Genomic DNA, 22,295 nt, shown 5'->3' with positions numbered 1-22,295 from the left:
CAAGTCAACCGATCAAGTCCACGAGACGAAGAAAGAGATCCATTTCCTCCTCTTCACCTTCCATCATAGAGTTAGACTAGTAGTCTCTGATATAGTACTAATAATTCAGTTGTATGTAAAGTATGTAATGGAATGAGAATATCAGAGTTTGATTATGTCGTACTAATGATTACAACATTAATGATCCTCGAAAAATTGTGTACCTTAGTAGTAAACTATTGATGAAGAATGTCAGCAGTGTACGACAATTGGGAAAGGCTAGTCAGCGCCACTATTCGCAGAGAGGAGCTCCGGCTGAGTGCTCTTAGGACCCCAAGTGATGTTTCTTCAGCATCATTATCATCATCTTCCTCCTTTAACTTCGCTTCCTCTTCTACCAAAGTTTCGTCTTTCAACAATTCCTCCAGATTACCAGCAGTTGGGAAATCTTTTACTTATGATCAAATCCTCCTAGCCACCGATTACTTCAGTAAATCGAATTTCATCAAGCGTGGCCGCTCTGGGGATCTTTTTTATGGTGTTTTAGAAGGTGGGCTTCAGGTGGTTGTTAAAAAGGTTGATCTGTCAGTGGGTTCATACTTGGTAAATGAATTGGAAATTCTTGGCAAGGTTTCTCATTCTAGATTAGTTCCTTTTCTGGGGCATTGCTTTGAGAATGGCAATAACACGTTTCTGGTTTACAAATACATGCTTAACAATGACTTGTCCAGTTGTTTGAATTATAGGGGAATTGCCCCGGATGGCATTAAAGTTGATTGTCAAAAATCGACATCATTAAGTTGGGCTACGAGGTTGAAGATTGCGACTGGAGCTGCACAGGGTTTGTGTTATCTGCATCATGAATGTGTTCCACCCCTTGTTCATAGGTAAACCCAAGAATCTTGCTTGTTGGCATGTTATAGCCCTACCTCTTGACATAAATAAAATGCAAATTTAGAGGACAAAAAATATTGGAGGTTCTAACTGGGCGGCAATACCTTACAGCCCTTCACCTGATGGTAAAGTGATGGCTGTCCAGTTTTGGTTTTGGAATCTTTTTGCACGTGAATCGCATAATAGTGTTGGAGCAATGCTTTTCCATTTTCTTTTCATTCCTTTTTTTTTCCTCACGTGTCATTTTTTAACTTTGAGCATTCCATTATGGGCTTCACTTGTCAATTGGCATGATTTTGATATAATCGTTACAGAAATTTTGAAGCTCGCAGCATACTTATTGATGAAAACTTTGAAGCATGGAAAGGGAGGCTTAGTGAGGTCTGTACTGAGAAAAAGCAGAAAAATCAGAACAGGATTTCAAGGTTATTACGGTTGTCAAAGTAAGTATTTTGTGGCGTGATATTTCTAAGTATTTGTTATTCCTGTGATACTTCTTAAATTCTATCCCAATACAGTGTTTAGTGGTTAATATTATGCAACGTCAATTTGGCCATGTTTCAGTCTTCTGGAGTTTAACGACATAATCAAGTGGATCCTTGGAATGAAAATATTTACAGTACAAGAAGCATATTATCAATGGAGTAATAGTAATTGAGAAAACTTTGACTACAAGCATCAGAGGATTTTCTTGCAGAGGCTGAAGCCTTGACATTGTAATTTATCTCTTTGAACTCATAAAAGAAATAACAACGCGCACATAAATTCTGTACCTGGGGTGGCGTTAGTGATTGATGTATTTAATCTAAGAAAGAAGCTAAAGATGTTACTTTATTAGAGCCGGATTCTCTTGTTTAAGCATACAACAGTATTTAGTTAATCAAATCTATCATGCCTTATCATCTGCAGAGTTGCAACTGCAATTCTTACCTAATGTCAATTATCTGAGATTTTTGATAATACTCCTTTTTCTTTATATTCAGGGCTTCTGAAGGAGGCTATGCAGGTATATGAAATTTATTTCAGAAACCGTTCGTTTGTTCTTTCATTTTTTTTCCCTATCTTTGCACTATCTAGAAATGGTAGATTCGCTTCTGATTTTCAGTTCAATCTTACATCGTACACACCAAATTCAGAAGGGAAGAAGAATAGAAAACTGGTGGACCATAAATCTGAACCGTGAACAGCTGCTTGAAAGTTGAAACCGTAAAGAAAAATAAACAATGGGAATAGCAAAAAAGTTCAAAACTTTGAGAGATTGGGTATCCTTAACACAGAACAATCACCAGCTAGCTTTATTATTATTTGGTTCAAAATTCTTCATTTGCTTAAGACCAGCTACATGTTTGGTAAGAAGAGGCTTTTAAAGATTAAGAAATATAAGAAAATACATACTTCACCATGCCTTTAGTCTAAATCTTAACTTAAATGACCAGGTTCATTGAATGCAACATGTGCCTATGATGTTTATTGCTTTGGAAAGGTTTTGCTTGAACTAGTCACGGGTTATCCCAGTTTTGGTGATCACAATGATTTGAGCATCACTGCTGGGATGGAAAACATTTTGCCTTACATCAGTACTTATGACGAGGAACTCTTTGTGAACATTGTGGATCCATCTTTAGAAGTGAATGAGGATCAGTTGATTGAATGGTGGGCGGTTGCTATCATTGCAATGGCTTGCCTAAATCCCAAGCCTTCTAAGCGGCCTGTAATGCCACGTATACTTGAAGCTTTGGAAGACCCTAAGTCAGTAACGTTCTCTACTTGTGAAAGCCCATGGCCTGATGGTGTACTTAGCACAGTGGCAAAGACAAGAGCAACTGAAGGAATGACTGGAGTAGGTAGGTTCTCTAAAACTAGGGCCTGAGCTCTTCTCTGAGCAGGCCTGAATTTGGTTGTATTTCCTGCTACTTTCTGCTTGGACAATTGAAACTAGTTAATTCAAACTGGAATCGTTAGGTTGTTATATTTTTGCATTAACATATTTGCTGAGGTTGTCTGTGTGTTTACTGAAATTCTTTCAACATAAGTTGAACTTTTTGCCAACTGTAAGCATTTTTTGGTATGAGACATGTCCCAGCATGTTTGACATAGTTCCTTTGGTCAAATTTATGATCTTTGGTACAACTATATTTCTGAAAGAACTGGTTTTTTCTTATTTTACTGAAGAATTAGTTTTTTCTTATTTTATTTTCCTCTCAAGTCCCTCCTGTTCCAAGTGCTTGCCTTGTCTGGGGATAATTAGAGACTACCTTATATTCTTTTAACTTCTTTGAATCAGATTGCATCATATATAAAACATAACCACAAAAGATTCTTTCCCTCCCTTCTCTTCCACCTACCCCCCAAGTTTTTAAGTATGAATTCATTGAACGATGACAAAGGTCAATTACAAGTGCTTTTTGGGCAGGTACATCACAGGGATCTGCTAATGCAACATTTTCAGAGACCCCAATAATTGAGGAGACTGATCCAATTTGGGACATCATTAACCGCAAAAACTTGAGAGTTTACACTTTCCAAGAACTCATAGCTGCAACTAAAAATTTCAGAAGTGATAGTGTGCTGGGAGAAGGTGGATTTGGAAGAGTATACAAAGGTTTGATTCATGATAAGTCAACATCAAAGGGCGGTACTCAATCAGTTATTGCAGTTAAAAAGATGAATCCTGAAAGTCTTCAAGGGTTTGAGTGGCAGGTGATACACTAAACGTGTAACTAACTGGACTTCTAGTCTTTTTGGGTTTAGTTGGTGATTGCTTTCTTCTTCCTTCTTGCAAAATGTTCTTATCTGAATCAATCATCTTGGCACATAAAATACTGGTACATAATAGGCTGGAATAAAGCTTGCACTTTTTGTGATGCCATCTCTCATGAAATAATTCATTACTGGTCTTTCCTTCACTGTTTCATTTCCCTGTGAAAAACAGAAAAGAAAAAGTATCAGTTGTTTGTCTAAGGCAGTTTTGTTAAATCAACCAAGTTGCCTGCAACAAATTTCAGAAAAGAAATCATTCATCTTGATGATTTGAGAGCTTATACTAGCAATTATACAAGGACAGTCCAATGCACCAGACCTACTCAGAATTTGGCCTAGGTTATGTATATTTTGGTGATGCCAGTTATGGTTGTCATGGACGTATACTCACAGCATGGAAAGAATCAAAATTGACAGTAGTTTCCTTTGCATGACCTTTTCCACTGCCCAAGGGGGAGTGCAGTGTAAAGAACAGCTAGTGAATTCAGGTGTAGCAGTGAAACTTAAAATACAGTGATATTAATTGGTAGGACAGAAAATACAATATTAAGTATGAAGAATGAATATTTGAAAATTGCATGATTAAGTTTGAATAAGTGGAGCAAAGTTGCATAACAATTTATGTTAATAATGTTAACGGATTGGCTGTTGAGTTTTTACTGAAGAAAGTGTTTGCTAATAACTTCTACTTTTTCTACTCAAAAGAGGAAACTAGAAAGATTATTTTGACGTTGTTGGAGATATACATCAATTACTCTTATGATACATGAAGAGATTTTGTTCGCCTTCTGTGTTGATTTTGAAGATTTCCTCATTTCCTGTGTTGCTTCAAAAGTTTCTCTCAAATTTCTTCATGCAGACTGAGATATGCATACTTGGAAAGCTTTCTCATCCCAACCTTATTAAGCTCCTTGGTTACTGCTGGGAGGATAAGAAGCTGCTCCTTGTCTATGAGTACATGCCAAGGGGCAGCTTTGGCAACCACCTCTTTGGAAGTGAGATGTTTACTATCTTTTAACTGAAATTCAGAGATTTTAGCATCGTCTAAGGTAATGATGCGATTACAAAATTTGTTTCCTGGTGCTTTTTTGTCTTTAGGGGGCTCTTCTGTTCAACCACTTCAATGGGAATTAAGGCTTAAGATCTTAATTGGAGCAGCTCGAGCTCTAGCATACTTGCACGCATCAAAGAGAGAAGTTATCTACAGAGATTTCAAGGCCTCACACATACTTCTTGATGGTGCAAGTTAGATTAAGATACTTCATCAGTTGTCCTATATTTGACCAATGCAAGGTTATTGGATGTGAGTCAGTTCTTTCTACAGTTGATTTACTAAAGCTTGTAGGTTTCTTATTATACTCAATATCCTCAAAGCATTTTACAACCAGGTTAGGCTATGAAAGTGCTGGTGTTTAGATGATACCTTGAGAAGCCTCATTGCTCGTAACGTCGATTAATCATTTTGTTTTCAGTATTACAATGCCAAACTATCAGATTTTGGATTGGCAAAGGTGGGTCCTTCGGATGGTCAATCACATGTGACAACACGTGTTATGGGGACCTATGGCTATGCTGCACCTGAGTATATGGCAACAGGTAATCATACATAGATCTTTCAAGATTCTTGCTTGAGATCATGGCAGTACAGTAGTAGAAGCTAAAGTTTTGATTAGTTTGGCTTAAATCAAGTCTGAGCCAGATGCCAATCGAAAGGTCAAGAGTCATAATGACGTGGAATTCTTATGTAACAGGACACTTGTATGTGAAGAGCGATGTATATGGTTTTGGTGTTGTATTGGCCGAAGTGCTAACAGGTTTAAGGGCTCTGGACGTTAATCGTCAGCAGGGGAAACACAACTTGGTTGATTGGATCAAGCCTCATTTATCGGACCAAAGAAAGATAACGAGCATGATGGATTCTCGGTTGGAAGGCAAATACCCAATAAAAGCTGCTGTGGACGTGGCTCAGCTTACTCTAAGGTGTCTTGCTTCTAATCCTGAGGCAAGACCATCAATGAAAGAAGTTGTGGATGCACTAGAACACATTGCAGCCGCTAAATGATGAGCAAAGGAACCTGGGACGATTTCGACGTGCCAGATAGTTCATGGAACCAAGGCATGAAGGGCATCCACCCTGTCTCCCACAACATATAATGCCCTAATCTTGCTTTCTCAATGAACAGATCCTTTCACACATTTTTCCTACTTAATACGGCTGTTTGTTGTTTCTTCCAAATTTTCGCATCTTTGAAACTGTATAGAGTTTGTCTTTGTAGTAGCATAATTACTGGAAGGAGGACTTGGGGGCTGAAGTCTTATCATAAATTGTTATTGAAAATGAGTCACTTGTGCCCAAGTTTCTGTAAAATACACATCACATTCAGGTGGGATGTTGAGAAGATTTCAACTGTTGATTGGTTATTGCACATTTAACCCCTTCTGTTAAGACCCTGAGGATGATGCTTTCAAACATTTACCTAACATCAAATTTGGGGATATTGAGAAGATATCAACTGTCCAGTATCCTTTTACACAGTATCTTATTTTGGACATTGAGAAAATTTCACGTGAAGAAAAATATCACGAATCTTGAACCTGATATAGTGCTTATACTCCTGGGCTGAGGCTTTCTAGTTTCTAATTGGCATATTCTTAGTTTACAAATGCAGTCATGTATAGAACGAAGAGGAACAGGATTGCCTTGGTAAAGTAAATAAGGGAAAGAATTGCAAATAACAAATCCTAACATAAATAGGTCTAAGACAAGAAGGAATTATTCTTTATTACCATGGGTTTCCTGGTTTTTAGTTGTGAAGGTATTCAACGATTCAGATGAAAAGATATAAAGGTAAAAATGGAGGGAAAAAAAGGGTTAAACTGCCCATGCTTAGGAAGCTTAATATTTATTTTGCAAACTTGTTGAACCTCATTAAACCATTTCATATATAAAGGATTATAGACTCCTTTTTCATTTGATTAGTCAAAAAATAAAAGTTGATTATGCATGAAGCTTACTTCTTTTTTTTTTTCTTTTTCAGTGTAAGCGGGAGGACACCCGAGACCTCTTGCTTACACTCCCTCCACCCGTACCACCCAACCCAACCCTCCCTCCTAAACAATCAAATGAAGGCTAATGGCAGGAAAAGTTTACTTATTTCAAGTTTATTTTATGTAGAAATCCTCTTCTTTTTCGTCATACTCAAGAAATCTATAGTTGCTTTACATTTATAGAATTTTCTTTAACTTTTGATACAACTAATCTATTAATCAAATGGTAAGTAACAACATAAATTCTTTTGCTACCACAAAAAAAACAAAAGAGCCAGCAGGTTCTTTTATTTAATTTTTAGACTCAGGATCAGTACATGATGGTCATGGCCTAAAAATTAATTAAATAGAATGTCTATATTTGTTTATATCTTTTTTGTTATAGGCATTTCATTTTTATAGTCTTGTTCTCTTTCTCATTATACCATGCTTTAAAAAGTACAAAAGTTACTAAGATGACTTTTAACCAAAAAAAAAAAAGTGCTAATTATTGGTAGTATCCTAGTCTAAAAATTACTAGTTAATTCACGGTTTGGGATTATTTGTAGTATACTAGCCTAAAAATATGTCACGTTTAGAACAAGTAAGTGGAAAGTTAGATAGGCCTTGTTTGGATTGTTATTTTTTTATCAAAAAAATTATGTTTTTTCGTGAATTTTTTCTACACATTATTGAAATATGCCAACTTTTTCTAAAGATTTTACTAGATTATATTTGGTATTAGAATAATTTAGTTAATAGAAGAGTAAGTATATTTGTTAACCAAAGATCATGTTAGTTTGTTAACAAATATTTTAGTCAAGATTTGCTAGTAGAAGATTATATTTTGTTGAGATTTTTTAGGATAGTTGTTAGATGGATATTTTATTTGTCTATTTCATGTAAACACTATAAATAGTGAGTTGATGGATAAATAACATAAGCTTATTTTCAGATTTAATACAAGTCTCTTATGAGTTTTTTTTTTTTTGCAACACTAATGTATTGTTTCTTAGTTTATATTTCAAAAAATCAACACACATTTTTCAATCATTTTTTTATTTCACATACATCACATTTTAAATTATGCCATAGTAATCCCCCAAAAACTCTTAAAAAATTGCAATTCAAACACAACCTTAGCTCTTTCTAACAACAAATCGAATCAAAAAAGGAAAAAAAAAAGGAAGAAAAGTTAGCTCCTCCTTAAGTCTTTGGTTTCTTAATGTATTTACTAGCACAAGTAATCATTGGCCTTAAGAATCCAAAATATTTGGAAAGTAAATGACAATAAAGTGAAGAATAGTGTGTCCAACTATAGTCCTACTACAAAAATATTCAATGCCATCATTAATTAGTTATAAATCCATTAAATCCAAGAGCACTTTCACTTTTCATGTAGGAGTCAAATGGGACCCAATAATGCATACAAATATAGACCTCCTGAGAGGATTCAGTAAATTACAGATGATATGATAAATCTTGAACCTGCTATAGTGGTTAACTCAAATCTTGAAATCAACTCTTTTTTTGTTTTTTGGTATTCTGCCACCCCCCAACCCTCTCCGCCCTCGCTTCCGTCGGCCACTTGGTATCAGTAGTGCTCAAGACTCCTCCATTCCTTTTTCCTTTCTTTTTTGATAAATATAAATGTCAATTTTCATTAATTCAAGATAAGGTCCACATTGAGGGCAGAATACACAAATGAAGGAGAAGCATTTAAGCCACTGAGATAACCTAGTATTGTTACAAGATCTAGTACCCAATTCACTGTTATTGTCATATAGAAAAGTCATTTAGCGAAAATTTTTGTAAGAACGTAAGAGTCTTATATGATATGATTCCCATCAAAGAACCCAACATGTAGAACCAAATATGTAAATCAAGAATTCAATTTTGACCCAAAAGTTTAACCTATTACGTCGCTGACTCTTACTTATATATTAACCACTATTTCTCCATCTCTTGAACTAACGCGGAACATATATTTACTCATGAATCTAACGAATCTCCCTCTTTTATGAGTAACACTTCACATTAAACCCATAACAAATCTCTCCCTTTTATAAGTAACCCCTCACATTAAACCCAAGATTAAACCCAAGTTTACAAGCTCTTCTTCAAGTCTACTAACTTCCTTGATACTTTGGTTCACCATCCAAACTGGATTCTCAACTCTTGCCAACCTCAAATTTCCCAAATTTCTTAACACTTTGGTTCACCATTGGTCCACTATTTAAACTGGATTCTAGATGCTTCCCATAACAAATCTCCCTCTTTTATACACTTTGGTTTGTCATCCAAACTGGATTCTAGACTCCTGCCAACCCAAAATTCCTTGACACTTTGATTCACCAAAGTACCCCTCCCATAACAAATCTCCCCCTTTTATAAGTAACTCCTCACATTAAACCCAAGATTAAACTCAAATTTATAAGCTCTTCTTCAAGTGTACTAAATTTCTTGACACTTTGGTTTACCATTCAAATTGGATTCTAGATCCCTGCTAACCCTGCCAAACTCATGGCGCCAAATTTCTTGACACTTTGGTCTACCATCAAGAAGAGAAAATCAAACATTTACCTAACATCAAATTTGGTCTACTTGAGAAGATATCAACTGTCCTGTATCCTTTTACACGGTATCTTATTTTGGACATTGAGAAAATTTCACGTGAAGAAAAATATCATGAATCTTGAACCTGATATTGTGCTTATACACATGGGCTGAGGCTTTCTAGTTTCTAAATGGCATATTTTTAGTTAAGTTTACAAATGCAGTAATGTATAGAACGAAGAGGAACAGGATTGTCCTGGTAAAGTGAACAAGGGAAAGAATTAAGAGAAAAGCTTGCAAATAACAAATCCTAACATAAATAGGTTTAGGCAAGAAGGAATTATTCTTTATTACCATGGGTTTCCTGGTTTTTAGTTGTAGAGGTATAAAAAGATTCAGATGAAAAGATATAAAGGTAAAAATAGAGGGAAAAAAAGGTTAAAATGCCCATGCTCAGGAAGCTGAATATTTATTTTGCACAGTTGTTGAACCTCATTAAACCATTTCATATATAGACTCCTTTTTCATTTGATTAGTCGAAAAATAAAAGTTGCTCATACATGAAGCTCACTTATTCCAAGTTTATTTTATGTAGAAATTCTCTTCTTTTTCCTCATACTCAAGAAATCTATAGTTGCTTTACATTTATAGAATTTTCTTTAACTTTTGATACAACTAATCTATTAATCAAATGGTAAGTAACAACATAAATTTTTTGCTACCACCAAAAAAAAAAGAAGAGCCAGCAGGTTCTTTATTTAATTTTTAGACTCAAAATCAGTATATGATGGTCATGACCTAATAATTAATTAAACAGAATGTCTATATTTGTTTATATCTTTTTTGTTTTAGGCAGTTCATTTTTATAGTCTTATTCTCTTTCTCATTTTATGATGCTTTAAAAAGTACAAAAGTTACTAAGATGACTTTTGACAAAAAAAAAGAAAAAAGAAAGAGTGCTAATTATTGGTACTATCCTAGTCTAAAAATTACTAGTTAACTCACTGTTTGGAATTATTTGTAGTATCCTAGCCTAAAAATATGTCACGTTTAGAACAAGTAAGTGGAAAGTTAGGTAGGCCCTGCTTGGATTGTTATTTTTTTATCAAAAAATTTATGTTTTTTCGTGAATTTTTTATACACATTATTGAAATATGCCAACTTTTCCTACAGATTATATTTGGTATTAGAATAATTTAGTTAATAGAAGAGTAAGTATATTTGTTAACCAAAGATCATGTTGGTTTGTTAACAAATATTTTATTTAAAATTTGCTAGTAGAAGATTATATTTTGTTGAGATTTTTTAGGATAATTATTAGATGGATATTTTGTTAGTCTATTTCATGTAAACACTATAATAGTGAGTTGATAGATGAATAACGTAAGCTTATTTTCAGATTCAATACAAGTCTTTTATGAGTTTTTTTTTTTGCAACACTAATGTATTGTTTCTTAGTTTATATTCCAAAAAATCAACACACATTTTTCAGTCGTTTTTTATTTCACATACATCACATCTTAAATTATGCCATAGTAGTCCCCCAGAAACTCTTAAAAAATTGCAATTCAAACACAACCTTAGCTCTTTCTAACAAAAAATCGAATCAAAAAAGGAAAAAAAAAAAGAAGAAAAGTTAGCTCCTACTTAAATCTTTGGTTTCTTAATGTATTTACTAGCACAAGTAATCATTGGCCTTAAGAATCCAAAATATTTGGAAAGTAAATGACAATAAAGTGAAGAATAGTGTGTCCAACTATAGTCCTACTACAAAAATATTCAATGCCATCATTAATTAGTTATAAATCCATTAAATCCAAGAGCACTTTCACTTTTCATGTAGGAGTCAAATGGGACCCATAACACATACAAATCTAGGCCTCCTGAGAGGATTCAGTAAATTACAGATGATATGATAAATCTTGAACCTGCTACAGTGGTTAACTCAAATCTTGAAATCAACTCTTTTTTTGTTTTTTGGTATTCTGCCACCCCCCAACCCCCTCCGCCCTCGCTTCCGTCGGCCATTTGGTATCAGTAGTGCTCAAGACTCCTCCATTCTTTTTTCCTTTCTTTTTTGATAAATATAAATGTCAATTTTCATTAATTCAAGATAAGGTCCACATTGAGGGCAGAATACACAAATGAAGGAGAAGCATTTAAGCCACTGAGATAACCTAGTACTATTAGAAGATCTAGAACCCAATTCACCGTTATTGTCATACAGAAAAGTCATTTAGCGAAAATTTTTGTAAGGACGTAAGAGTCTTATATGATATGATTCCCATCGAAGAATCCAATATGTAGAACCAAATATGTAAATCAAGAACCCAATTTTGAACCAAAAGTTTAACCTATTAGGTCTCGGGCCCTTACTTATATATTAACCACTCTTGGCCCATCTCTCGAACCAATGCGGAACATAATTATTTACTCAGGAACCTAATAAATCTCTCCCTTTTATGAGCAACCCTTCACATTAAACCCATAACAAATCTCTCCTTTTATAAGTAACCCCTCATATTAAACCCAAGATTAAACCCAAGTTTACAAGCTCTTCTTCAAGTCTACTAAATTCCTTGATAGTTTGATTCACCATCCAAACTGGATTCTCGACTCTTGCCAACCTCAAATTTCCCAAATTTCTTGGCACTTTGGTTCACCATTGGTCCACCATCCAAACTGGATTCTAGATGCTTCCCATAACAAATCTCCCCCTTTTACACACTTTGGTTTGCCATCCAAACTGGATTCTAGACTCCTGCCAACACAAAATTCCTTGACACCTTGATTCATCAAAGTCCACCATCCAAACTGGATTCTAGACCCTTTCCATAACAAATCTCCCTCTTTTATAAGTAACTCCTCACGTTAAACCCAAGATTAAACTCAAATTTATAAGCTCTTCTTCAAGTTTACTAAATTTCTTGACACTTTGGTTCACCATTCATACTGGATTCTAGATCCTTGCTAACCTTGCCAAACTCATGGCGCCAAATTCCTTGACACTTTGGTCTACCATCAAGAAGAGAAAATCAATTTTCTTGACACTTTGGTCCACCATCCAAATTGGATTCTAGACCTCTGCCAACCCCAAATTCCTTAACACTTTGATCTACCATCCAAACTGGATTCTAGACCCTTGCCAACCCTACCAAACTCATGGCGCACTTGATCCAATAGAAGCCAAATTCTTTGACACCTTGGTCCAGTTTTGCAACCTGAAACTCTGATGCCACTTGTTAGAAAGAAAAATCTCAAGAGAATCCATGAAACTTTGATGCCACTTATTAGAGAGAAATATCTCGAGAGAGCCTATCAAAGAGTCTAATATATAAGTCAGGAACCCAACTCTGATCCAAAAGTTTAAACTATTAAGTTTCGAACCTTTACTTACATATTAACCGCTCTTTCTCCATCTCTCGAATCAATGTGGGACATAATCCTTTACTCATGAGGCTAACGAATTATGTTATCATACATTTTGCTTTAATTTTTCTCTTATAGTTGGGGAAAACTTTTGTAAAGGGTTGCATAAGTATCTGGTTAAATTTCTAGTTTCTACTAGACATTAAGAGCGTATTTTGTTGCACTTTCTAATGATTTGTTCCTTAAAATGTCTGAACGAATGATTATAACTCTAATAGTTCGAGATTTCGAGTAGGGTGACAATCGGGTCAGAAATGGGTTGACGGATCGGGTTGAGACCCGAGTATAAGAGGGAACCCGCTGACCTGAACATGACTTGCCAACCCAAAAAGGGTCAGGATACTTGACCCGAACTCAAAAATTTCGGGTTGGCGGGTTGATCCAAATGACCTAAAATATAATTTTAATTTATTAATTTACCACTGTAATTTCTAATAGAACCAATTTCGCACAAAATTAATTACATAATCAAATAATAAAAATTTTAATAAAATAATCCCAAATCAAATCTAAAATAAATTAAAACACCGTAAAAGTGTTTTATGCCATACCAAATCTAAAATAAATTAAAACAGTATAAAAGTTAAAAATAATGTAATACATTATTTGTCCAAACATAATAATTTCAACTTCACACAAGTTAAATAAATTCATTAAAGATTAAGTGATTAATGCCTTTGGAAAAAAAGAATAACTTAGTTTAGTTAGGTAAAATATTTTTTATATTTATTAAGTTAGTTTTAATTCATAAACGGGTTATCGGATCACCCACGGGTTGACCTGTTTTCTTTTTGAGTTCATTAGGTTCGATTCAAACCTGCGAAACCTCAACTGAAACCTATTAATTTTGTGTTGGATTCGTATCGTATTTTCAGATCGTGTCAGAAATTATCACCCCTAACTTCGAGTAGCAGAGAGTTGGGAAGAATTTATATGTGTCCATACATTTAATACAAGGTGTGGACCAATCACTTCTCGAGTATATGATCCAATGTAGAAACCGGTACAATAGATGTAGATACCAATATTTGATGTAAATATTAATACAATAAGATTCATAAACACAACAAAGTTATTGATACCATTGCACTGTGCAATCACAATAGTGAGTGCAGAATATCTGAATCCGTTTCTATCCACTACTGGGTGATGAGAAATAAATTTTTCGTTTCTTAAGCCACGGACCAAAGTCAGCCAAGTCAACCGATGAAATCCACGAGACGAAGAAAAAGAGCATCCATTTCCTCCTCTTCACATTCCATCATAGAGTAGGGCTGGAAATAGGGGTATTGCCACCCGTCCCCGGGGGCTAATGGGGCAGAGGTTGGAATGAGGGGAATTTTTTCTCTTCGTTTAGAAACGGGCCACCAGCCGCTAAAAAAAATATAAATAAATAAATGTATATAATTATATATAATATTTAATTTAATTAATTATAAACTTCTGATAATGATATTATTAGTTATATATATATATTACATCATTTATATTAGTATATATAATATAGTTGATATTATCAATTATATTAGTAATTATATATATTTATTAATAAAAATTATTAATTAGTTATATTAAATTTATTTATACTAAATATACTAATTACACTTAATACAATAATACTTTTTTCTCAAAAAAAAACACAAGCACAATAATAAATTAGTGATTTTAATTTTGTCAAAAGTAAAAACTTGACTACTTTAGTTGAATTTATTTCATAATATTGAATTGTATTCAAATAACTTTTGTTTGATTATTTTTATGAATTTCAATTGTAAAATTATAATGAATAATAACTTAGTGATGTATTGATATTTTAGTAGTTGATAATTTGCTCAAATTTTAATTATAATAAAATTATATAAAAAATTATTATTAGCCTCGCGGGACGGGGCGTGGGGAACGGGTTAGGCCTGTTAACGGATCGAATTCGGGTCAGAATTCATCATTTCAGACCCGAAGCCGTCATACTATACCTGTGCCGGATCCGATCCATCTATCCGACGGGTCTTCTACTTTCTCTCCTGGAACCGGATCCGACGGGTCTTGGATCCGAATCGGATCTACCCGGAAAAAAGAGACCTGTCATAGAATCAGGATTCTGGGATTGATTTCTAGATGATGCCCTTGCATTTGAGGAGTAGTAGTGCAGGTGCCAGAGAAAACATTACCCGTACTTACTAGCAAGTTTCAATGTTTCATCAGACCAAAAAGGATCTAGATCCAATTAAGGACCCTTTTAACTTTGCAACAAAAAAAAAGAAGAAATCACAGAAACAAGCAAGCCATTAAACAGACAATAAGAAGAGCAAAGTAGAAGTGTGATAGACTCACCAAACAAACCACAGAGACAGAGAAAGACAGAGAATCGACAAAGCCCTTTAGAAGGAGAAGAAGTGTCTTCCTTAGCACTGTCCTGCTGTATAATGATTGATGTTCAAGATTTTTTTCATTCGACACTTGGGAAACAAGAAGAAGAATATACTACCATGTGTTTAACTGCTGTAATTTTCTTTAATTGAATTGATCTGTTCGTTATTTGCAACAGAGCGTGCTTTCACTTTCTTCGGACAAGTCAAAATTTAAACAATGGGATTAGTAGCCAGTACAAATAAGTAAAGCTTATTTTTTTCCCCAAAACATGAATTTTAAATAAACAATAACACCATGAAAACACCAAAAATACCACACGCGCATTCCCCATCCATTAGGCTGTCACCATGATTTTCAAAAATACTAGAACCAGCCACTATCTTTGACAAAGTCAAAATACTACAATAGAGGCTTTCACCATGATTTTCAGATACTTTTAGGCAGAGAGAGAGATGGGCCGCTGGAAGCGTTGGAAATATGCTTCTTTGGAGCTGCAACCGTGAGAGATAGAAAGTGTGTCCCCGGCGGCCTCGCTAGTCTCTGCTATGGCTTCGACAATCAACGGAAATGGCGGACAATCTGGTGGAACTTGGAAGCTCAGAAATGGCTTACTTGCACAAGAAAGAGAGAGAGTGATGGATTTTGTCTTGGAAGCTTTGCCCGTTTCACAGCAGACTGGAGAGAGGAATTTCGTTTCATGGCGGGCTGGTGGAGGCGGAGCAAAAGAGAAGACAGAGTGAGAGGGAAGGAGGGAGGCGTGGGTGCGGTTGGAATTGGGGTATTAGATATTAGAGTTTGGAAAATTTTGGATATAGAAGAAGTATTATTGTTTTGATATTATATATTTTTAATTATTAATTAATTAAAACGGATTTGGATCTGATACGGGTCAAAATGATATATCCTGTATTCGACCCTTTTTTATTAGATAAAATGGATTCAGATCCGAGTTTGGATCGCGAATCTAAATACCTATCCGTATCTGGAAAATATTGACGGATTCGATCTGAATTCGAATCAGATCCGAACCGTTGACAGCTCACCTGGACCCGAATCGTTGACAGCCCTAGACAGGGCTCGGGAGCGGGGTAATTAGTAGGAAGCGAGGCGGAAACACCCCCCCTCCCGGGCGGTTGCCATCCTTAGTTATATAGACTAGTAGTTTCTGATATGGTACTAGTAATTCAGTTGTATATACGAGTATGTAATGGAATCAGAATTTCAGAGTTTGATTATGTCGTACTAATGATTATAACATTAATGATACTCGAAAAATTGTGTACCTTAGTAGTAAACTATTGATGAAGAATGTCAGCAGTGTACGACAATTGGGAAAGGCTAGTCAGCGCCACTATTCGCAGAGAGGAGCTCCGGCTAAGTGCTCTTAGGACCCCAAGTGATGTTTCTTCAGCATCATTATCATCATCTTCCTCCTTTAACTTCGCTTCCTCTTCTACCAAAGTTTCGTCTTTCAACAATTCCTCCAGATTACCAGCAGTTGGGAAATCTTTTACTTATGATCAAATCCTCCTAGCCACCGATTACTTCAGTAAATCGAATTTCATCAAGCATGGCCGCTCTGGGGATCTTTTTTATGGTGATTTAGAAGGTGGGCTTCAGGTGGTTGTTAAAAAGGTTGATCTGTCAGTGTCTTCATACTTGGTAAATGAATTGGAAATTCTTGGCAAGGTTTCTCATGCTAGATTTGTTCCTTTTCTGGGGCATTGCTTTGAGAATGGGAATAACACGTTTCTGGTTTACAAATACATGCTTAACAAGGACTTGTCCAGTTGTTTGAGTAATAGGGGAATTGCCCCGGATGGCATTAAAATTGATTGTCAAAAATCGACATCATTAAGTTGGGCTACGAGGTTGAAGATTGCGACTGGAGCTGCACAGGGTTTGTGTTATCTGCATCATGAATGTGTTCCACCCCTTGTTCATAGGTAAACCCAAGAATCTTGTTTGTTGGCATATTATAGCCTTACCTCTTGACATAAATAAAATGCAAATATTGGAGGTTCTAACTGGGCGGCAACACCTTACCGCCCTTCACCTGATGGTAAAGTGATGGCTCTTCAGTTTTGATTTTGGTATCTTTTTGCACGTGAATCGCATAATAGTGTTGGAGCAATGCTTTTCCATTTTCTTTTCATTCCTTTTTTTTTTTTTCCTTACGTGTCATTTATTAACTTTGAGCATTCCATTATGGGCTTCACTTGTCAACTGGCATGATTTTGATACAATCGTTACAGAAATTTTGAAGCTCGCAGCATACTTATTGATGAAAACTTTGAAGCACGGATAGGGAGGCTTACTGAGGCCTGTGCTGAGAAAAAAGAGAAAAATCAGAACAGGATTTCAAGGTTATTACGGTTGTCGAAGTAAGTATTTTGTGGCGTGATATTTCTAAGTATTTGTTATACCTGTGATTCTTCTTCAATTCTATCCTGATACAGTGTCTAGTGGTTAATATTCTGCAAAGTCAATTTGGCCATGTTTTAGTCTTCTTAAGAGTTTAACAACATAATCAAGTGGATCCTTGGAATGAAAATATTTACAGTACAAGAAGCTTTTCATCAGTGGAGTAATTCTAATTGAGAAAACTTTGGACTTTGACTACAAGCATCAGCGGATTTTCTTGCAGAGGCTGAAGCCTTGACATTGTAATTTATCTCTTTGAACTTATAAAAGAAATAACAATGTGCACATAAATTCTGTACCAGGGGTGGCGTTAGTGATTGATGTATTTAATCTAAGAAAGAAGCTAAAGATGTTACTTTATTGGAGCCGGATTCTCTTGTTTAAGCATACAACAGTATTTAGTTAATCAAATCTATCATGCCTTATCATCTGCAGAGTTGCAACTGCAATTCTTTCCTAATGTCAATTATTTGACATTTTTGATAATACTCCTTTTCCTTTATATTCAGGGCTTCTGAAGGAGGCGATGCAGGTATATGAAATTTCTTTCAGAAACGGTTCATTTGTTCTTTCATTTTTTTCTTTCTTTGCACTATCTAGAAATGGTAGATTAGCTTCTGATTTTCAATTCAATCTTACGTCTTACACACCAAATTCAGAAGGAAGAAGAATAGAAAACTGGTGGACCATAAAGCTGAACCGTGAACAGCTGCTTGAAAGTTGAAACCGTAAAGAAAAATGAACAATGGGAATAGCAAAAAAGTTCAGAACTTTGAGAGATTGGGTATCCTTAACACAGAACAATCACCAGCTAGCTTTATTATTATTTGGTTCAAAATTCTTCATTTGCTTAAGACCAGCTACATGTTTGGTAAGCAAAGGCTTTTAAAGATTAAACAAGATAAGAAAATGCATACTTGACCATGCCTTTAGTCTAAATCTTAACTTAAATGACCAGGTTCATTGAATGCAACGTATGCCTATGATGTTTATTGCTTTGGAAAGGTTTTGCTTGAACTAGTCACGGGTTATCCCGGTTTTGGTGATCACAATGATTTGAGCATCAATGCTGGGATGGAAGACATTTTGCCTTACATCAGTACTTATGACAAGGAACTCTTTGTGAACATTGTGGATCCATCTTTAGAAGTGGATGAGGATCAGTTGATTGAATTGTGGGCAGTTGCTATCATTGCAAAGGCTTGCTTAAATCCCAAGCCTTCTAAGCGGCCTGTAATGCCACGTATACTTGAAGCTTTAGAAGACCCTAAGTCGGTAACGTTCTCTACTTGTGAAAGCCCATGGCCTGATGGTGTACTTAGCACAGTGGCAAAGACGAGAGCAACTGAGGGAATGACTGGAGTAGGTAGGTTCTCTAAAACTAGAGCCTGAGCTCGTCTCTGAGCAGGCCTGAATTTGGTTGTACTTCCTGCTACTTTCTGCTTGGACAATTGAAACTTGTTAATTCAAACTGGAATCGTTAGGTTGTTATATTTCTGCATTAACATATTTGCTGAGGTTGTCTGTGTTTACTGAAATTCTTTCAACATAAGTTGAACTTTTTGCCAACTCTAAGCTTTTTTGGGATGAGACATGTCCCATCATGTTTGACATAGTTCCTTTGGTCAAATTTATGATCTTTGGCACAACTATATTTCTGAAAGAATTGGTTGTTTCTTATTTTGCTGAAGAATTTGTTTTTTCTTATTTTATTTTCCTCTCAAGTCCCTCCTGTTCCAAGTGCTTGCCTTGTCTGGGTATAATTAGAGACTACCTTATATTCTTTTAACTTCTTTGAATCAGATTGCATCATATATAAAACATAACCACAACAAGATTCATTCCCTCCCTCCTCTTCCACCTACCCCCCAAGTTTTTAAGTATGAAGTCATTGAACGATGACAAAGGTCAATTACAAGTGCTTTTTGGGCAGGTACATCACAGGGATCCGCTAATACAGCATTTTGGGACATCAACCTCAACAATTTAAGAGTTTACACTTTCCGAGAACTCGTAGATGCAACTAAAAATTTCAGAAGTGATAGTGTGCTGGGAGAAGGTGGATTTGGAAGAGTATACAAAGGTTTGATTGATGATAAGTCCACATCAAAGGGCGGTGCTCGATCAGTGATTGCAGTTAAAAAGATGAATCCTGAAAGTCTTCAAGGATTTGTTGAGTGGCAGGTGATACACTAAACGTGTAACTAACTGGACTTTTAGTCATTTTGGGTTTAGTTGGTGATTGCTTTCTTCTTCCTTCTTGCAAAATGTTCTTATCTGAATCAATCATCTTGGCACATAAAATACTGGTACATAATAGGCTGGAATAAAGCTTGCACTTTTTGTGATGCCATCTCTCATGAAATAATTCATTACTGGTCTTTCCTTCACTGTTTCATTTCCCTGTGAAAAACAGAAAAGAAAAAGTATCAGTTGTTTGTCTAAGGCAGTTTTGTTAAATCAACCAAGTTGCCTGCAACAAATTTCAGAAAAGAAATCATTCATCTTGATGATTTGAGAGCTTATACTAGCAATTATACAAGGACAGTCCAATGCACCAGACCTACTCAGAATTTGGCCTAGGTTATGTATATTTTGGTGATGCCAGTTATGGTTGTCATGGACGTATACTCACAGCATGGAAAGAATCAAAATTGACATTAGTTTCCTTTGCATGACCCTTTCCACTGCCCAAGGGGGAGTGTAGTGTAAAGAACAGCTAGTGAATTCAGGTCTAGGTGATATTTATTGGTGGCAAAGAAATTACAATATTAAGTATGAAGAATGAATATTTGAAAATTGCATGATTAAGTTCCAATAAGTGGAGCAAAGTTGCATAACAATTTATGTTAATAATGTTAACGGATTGGCTGTTGAGTTTTTACTGAAGAAAGTGTTTGCTAATATCTTCTTCTACTTTTTCTACTCAAAAGAGGAAACTAGAAAGATGTTTGACGTTGTTGGAGATATACATCAATTACTCTTATGATACATGAAGAGATTTTGTTCGCCTTCTGTGTTGATTTTGAACATTTCCTCATTTCCTGTGTTGCTTCAAAAGTTTCTTTCAAATTTCTTTATGCAGACTGAGATACGCATGCTTGGAACGCTTTCTCATCCCAACCTTATTAAGCTCCTTGGTTACTGCTGGGAAGATGAGAAGCTGCTCCTTGTCTATGAGTACATGCCAAGGGGCAGCTTTGGCAACCACCTCTTTGGAAGTGAGATGTTTACTACCCTTTAACTGAAGTTCAGAGATATTAGCATCGTCTAAGGTAATGATGCCGTACAAAATTTGTTTCCTGGTGCTTTTTTGTCTTTAGGGGGCTCTTCTGTTCAACCACTTCAATGGGAATTACGGCTTAAGATCTTAATTGGGGCAGCTCGAGCTCTAGCATTTTTGCACGCATTAAAGAAACAAGTTATCTACAGAGATTTCAAGGCCTCAGACATACTACTTGATGGTGTAAGTTAGATTAAGATACTTCATCAGTTGTCCTATATTTGACCAATGCAAGGTTATTGGATGTGAGAAGTTCTTTCTATAGTTGATTTACTAAAGCTTGTAGGTTTCTGATTATACTCAATATCCTCAAAGCATTGTACAACCAAGTTAGGCTATGAAAGTGCTGGTGTTTAGATGATACCTTGAGAAGCCTCATTGCTCGTAACGTCGATTAATCATTTTGTTTTCAGTATTACAATGCCAAACTATCAGATTTTGGATTTGCAAAGACGGGTCCTTCGGATGGTCAATCACATGTGACAACACGTGTTATGGGGACCTCTGGCTATGCTGCTCCCGAATATGTGGCAACAGGTAATCATACATAGATCTTTCAAGATTCTTGCTTGAGATCATGGCAATACAGTAGTAGAAGCTATAGTTTTGATTAGTTTGGCTTAAATCAAGTCTGAGCAAGATGCCAATCGAAAGGTCAGAAGTCATAATGACGCAGAATTCTTATGTGACAGGACACTTGTATGTGAAGAGCGATGTGTATGGTTTTGGTGTTGTAATGGCCGAAGTGCTAACAGGTTTAAGGGCTCTGGACGGTAATCGTCAGCAGGGGAAACACAACTTGGTTGAGTGGATCATGCCTCATTTATCGGACAAAAGAAAGATAACGAGCATAATGGATTCTCGGTTGGAAGGCAAATACCCAATAAAAGCTGCAGTGAAAATGGCTCAGCTCACTCTGAGATGTCTTGCTTCTGAGCCTAAGGCAAGACCACCAATGAAAGAAGTTGTGGATGAACTAGAACACATTGCATCTGCTAAATGATAAGCCAAAAGAACCCGGGACAATTTCATCGTGCCAGATAGTTCATGAAACCAAGGCAGGAAGTGCATCCACCCTGTCTCCCACAACTCGTAATGTCCACCGTCTTGCTTTCTCAATAAACAGATCCTTTCAGACGTTTATCCTATTTAATACGGCTGTTTGTTGTTTCTTCCACAATCCCACATCTTTGAAACTGTATCGGATTTGTCTTTGTAGTGGTGTAATTACTGGAAGGAGGACTTGGGGGCAGATGTCTTTTCTCAAATTTTGAAGTCTGCATAATATGAAGTATATATGCAGACAATAAATACATCTGTCAATATATCATCCAAGTATGTATATATATATCCCCAAAAACAAAAAAATAAAAGAAGAAAGAAAGTCATAATTATCTAACTATATATTAAGAAATTTATTTTCTTTTCGCAAATAAATATATGTCCAAAATAGTTATCCTGTTCTTAGGTACTTCACTTATTGAAATTGGAATCAAAATATTTAATGGCAACCCTAAGTAATTATGTGCATAAATTCGAGTAAGCAAACATCTCACCCTGCATTTTTCATGAA

General features: G+C 35.7%; 1 protein-coding gene and 1 pseudogene across 2 annotated transcripts; both read left to right on the top strand.

Annotated features, from left to right (window-relative positions):
• LOC113767609 (receptor like protein kinase S.2-like) lies at window positions 1-5,989 on the top strand. Of its 2 annotated transcripts, XM_027311760.1 has the most exons (9): window positions 1-866; window positions 1,188-1,316; window positions 1,857-1,879; window positions 2,310-2,717; window positions 3,287-3,573; window positions 4,493-4,628; window positions 4,732-4,874; window positions 5,106-5,229; window positions 5,385-5,989. In XM_027311760.1, exons 1-9 carry the CDS (start codon window positions 229-231, stop codon window positions 5,693-5,695), a joined length of 2,199 nt encoding a protein of 732 aa, XP_027167561.1. In that variant the 5' UTR covers window positions 1-228; the 3' UTR covers window positions 5,696-5,989. The 2 variants fall into 2 exon arrangements, 1 of the variants encoding a protein (XP_027167561.1); XR_003468034.1 differs by lacking the exon at window positions 5,385-5,989 and having other exon boundaries at window positions 4,732-4,936; window positions 5,106-5,192.
• A 10,258-nt stretch (window positions 5,990-16,247) lies between these two features.
• LOC113767607 lies at window positions 16,248-22,048 on the top strand (annotated as a pseudogene).
• The last annotated feature ends 247 nt before the right edge of the window (window positions 22,049-22,295 follow it).

The sequence above is a fragment of the Coffea eugenioides genome, chromosome 4, assembly GCF_003713205.1.
Source record: "Coffea eugenioides isolate CCC68of chromosome 4, Ceug_1.0, whole genome shotgun sequence".
In the NCBI taxonomy this organism is placed as follows: Eukaryota; Viridiplantae; Streptophyta; class Magnoliopsida; order Gentianales; family Rubiaceae; genus Coffea; species Coffea eugenioides.
This window is presented reverse-complemented; position numbering and strand designations above follow the sequence as displayed.

Bases quoted from the DNA above. Each gene is read 5' to 3' on its own strand.
- LOC113767609 (XM_027311760.1), top strand. From the start codon at position 229: ATGTCAGCAGTGTACGACAATTGGGAAAGGCTAGTCAGCGCCACTATT. The intron at 2,718-3,286 runs GTAGGTTCTCTA...CTTTTTGGGCAG, and splicing joins TGAAGGAATGACTGGAGTAG to GTACATCACAGGGATCTGCT. The intron at 4,875-5,105 runs GCAAGTTAGATT...TTTTGTTTTCAG, and splicing joins CACACATACTTCTTGATGGT to TATTACAATGCCAAACTATC.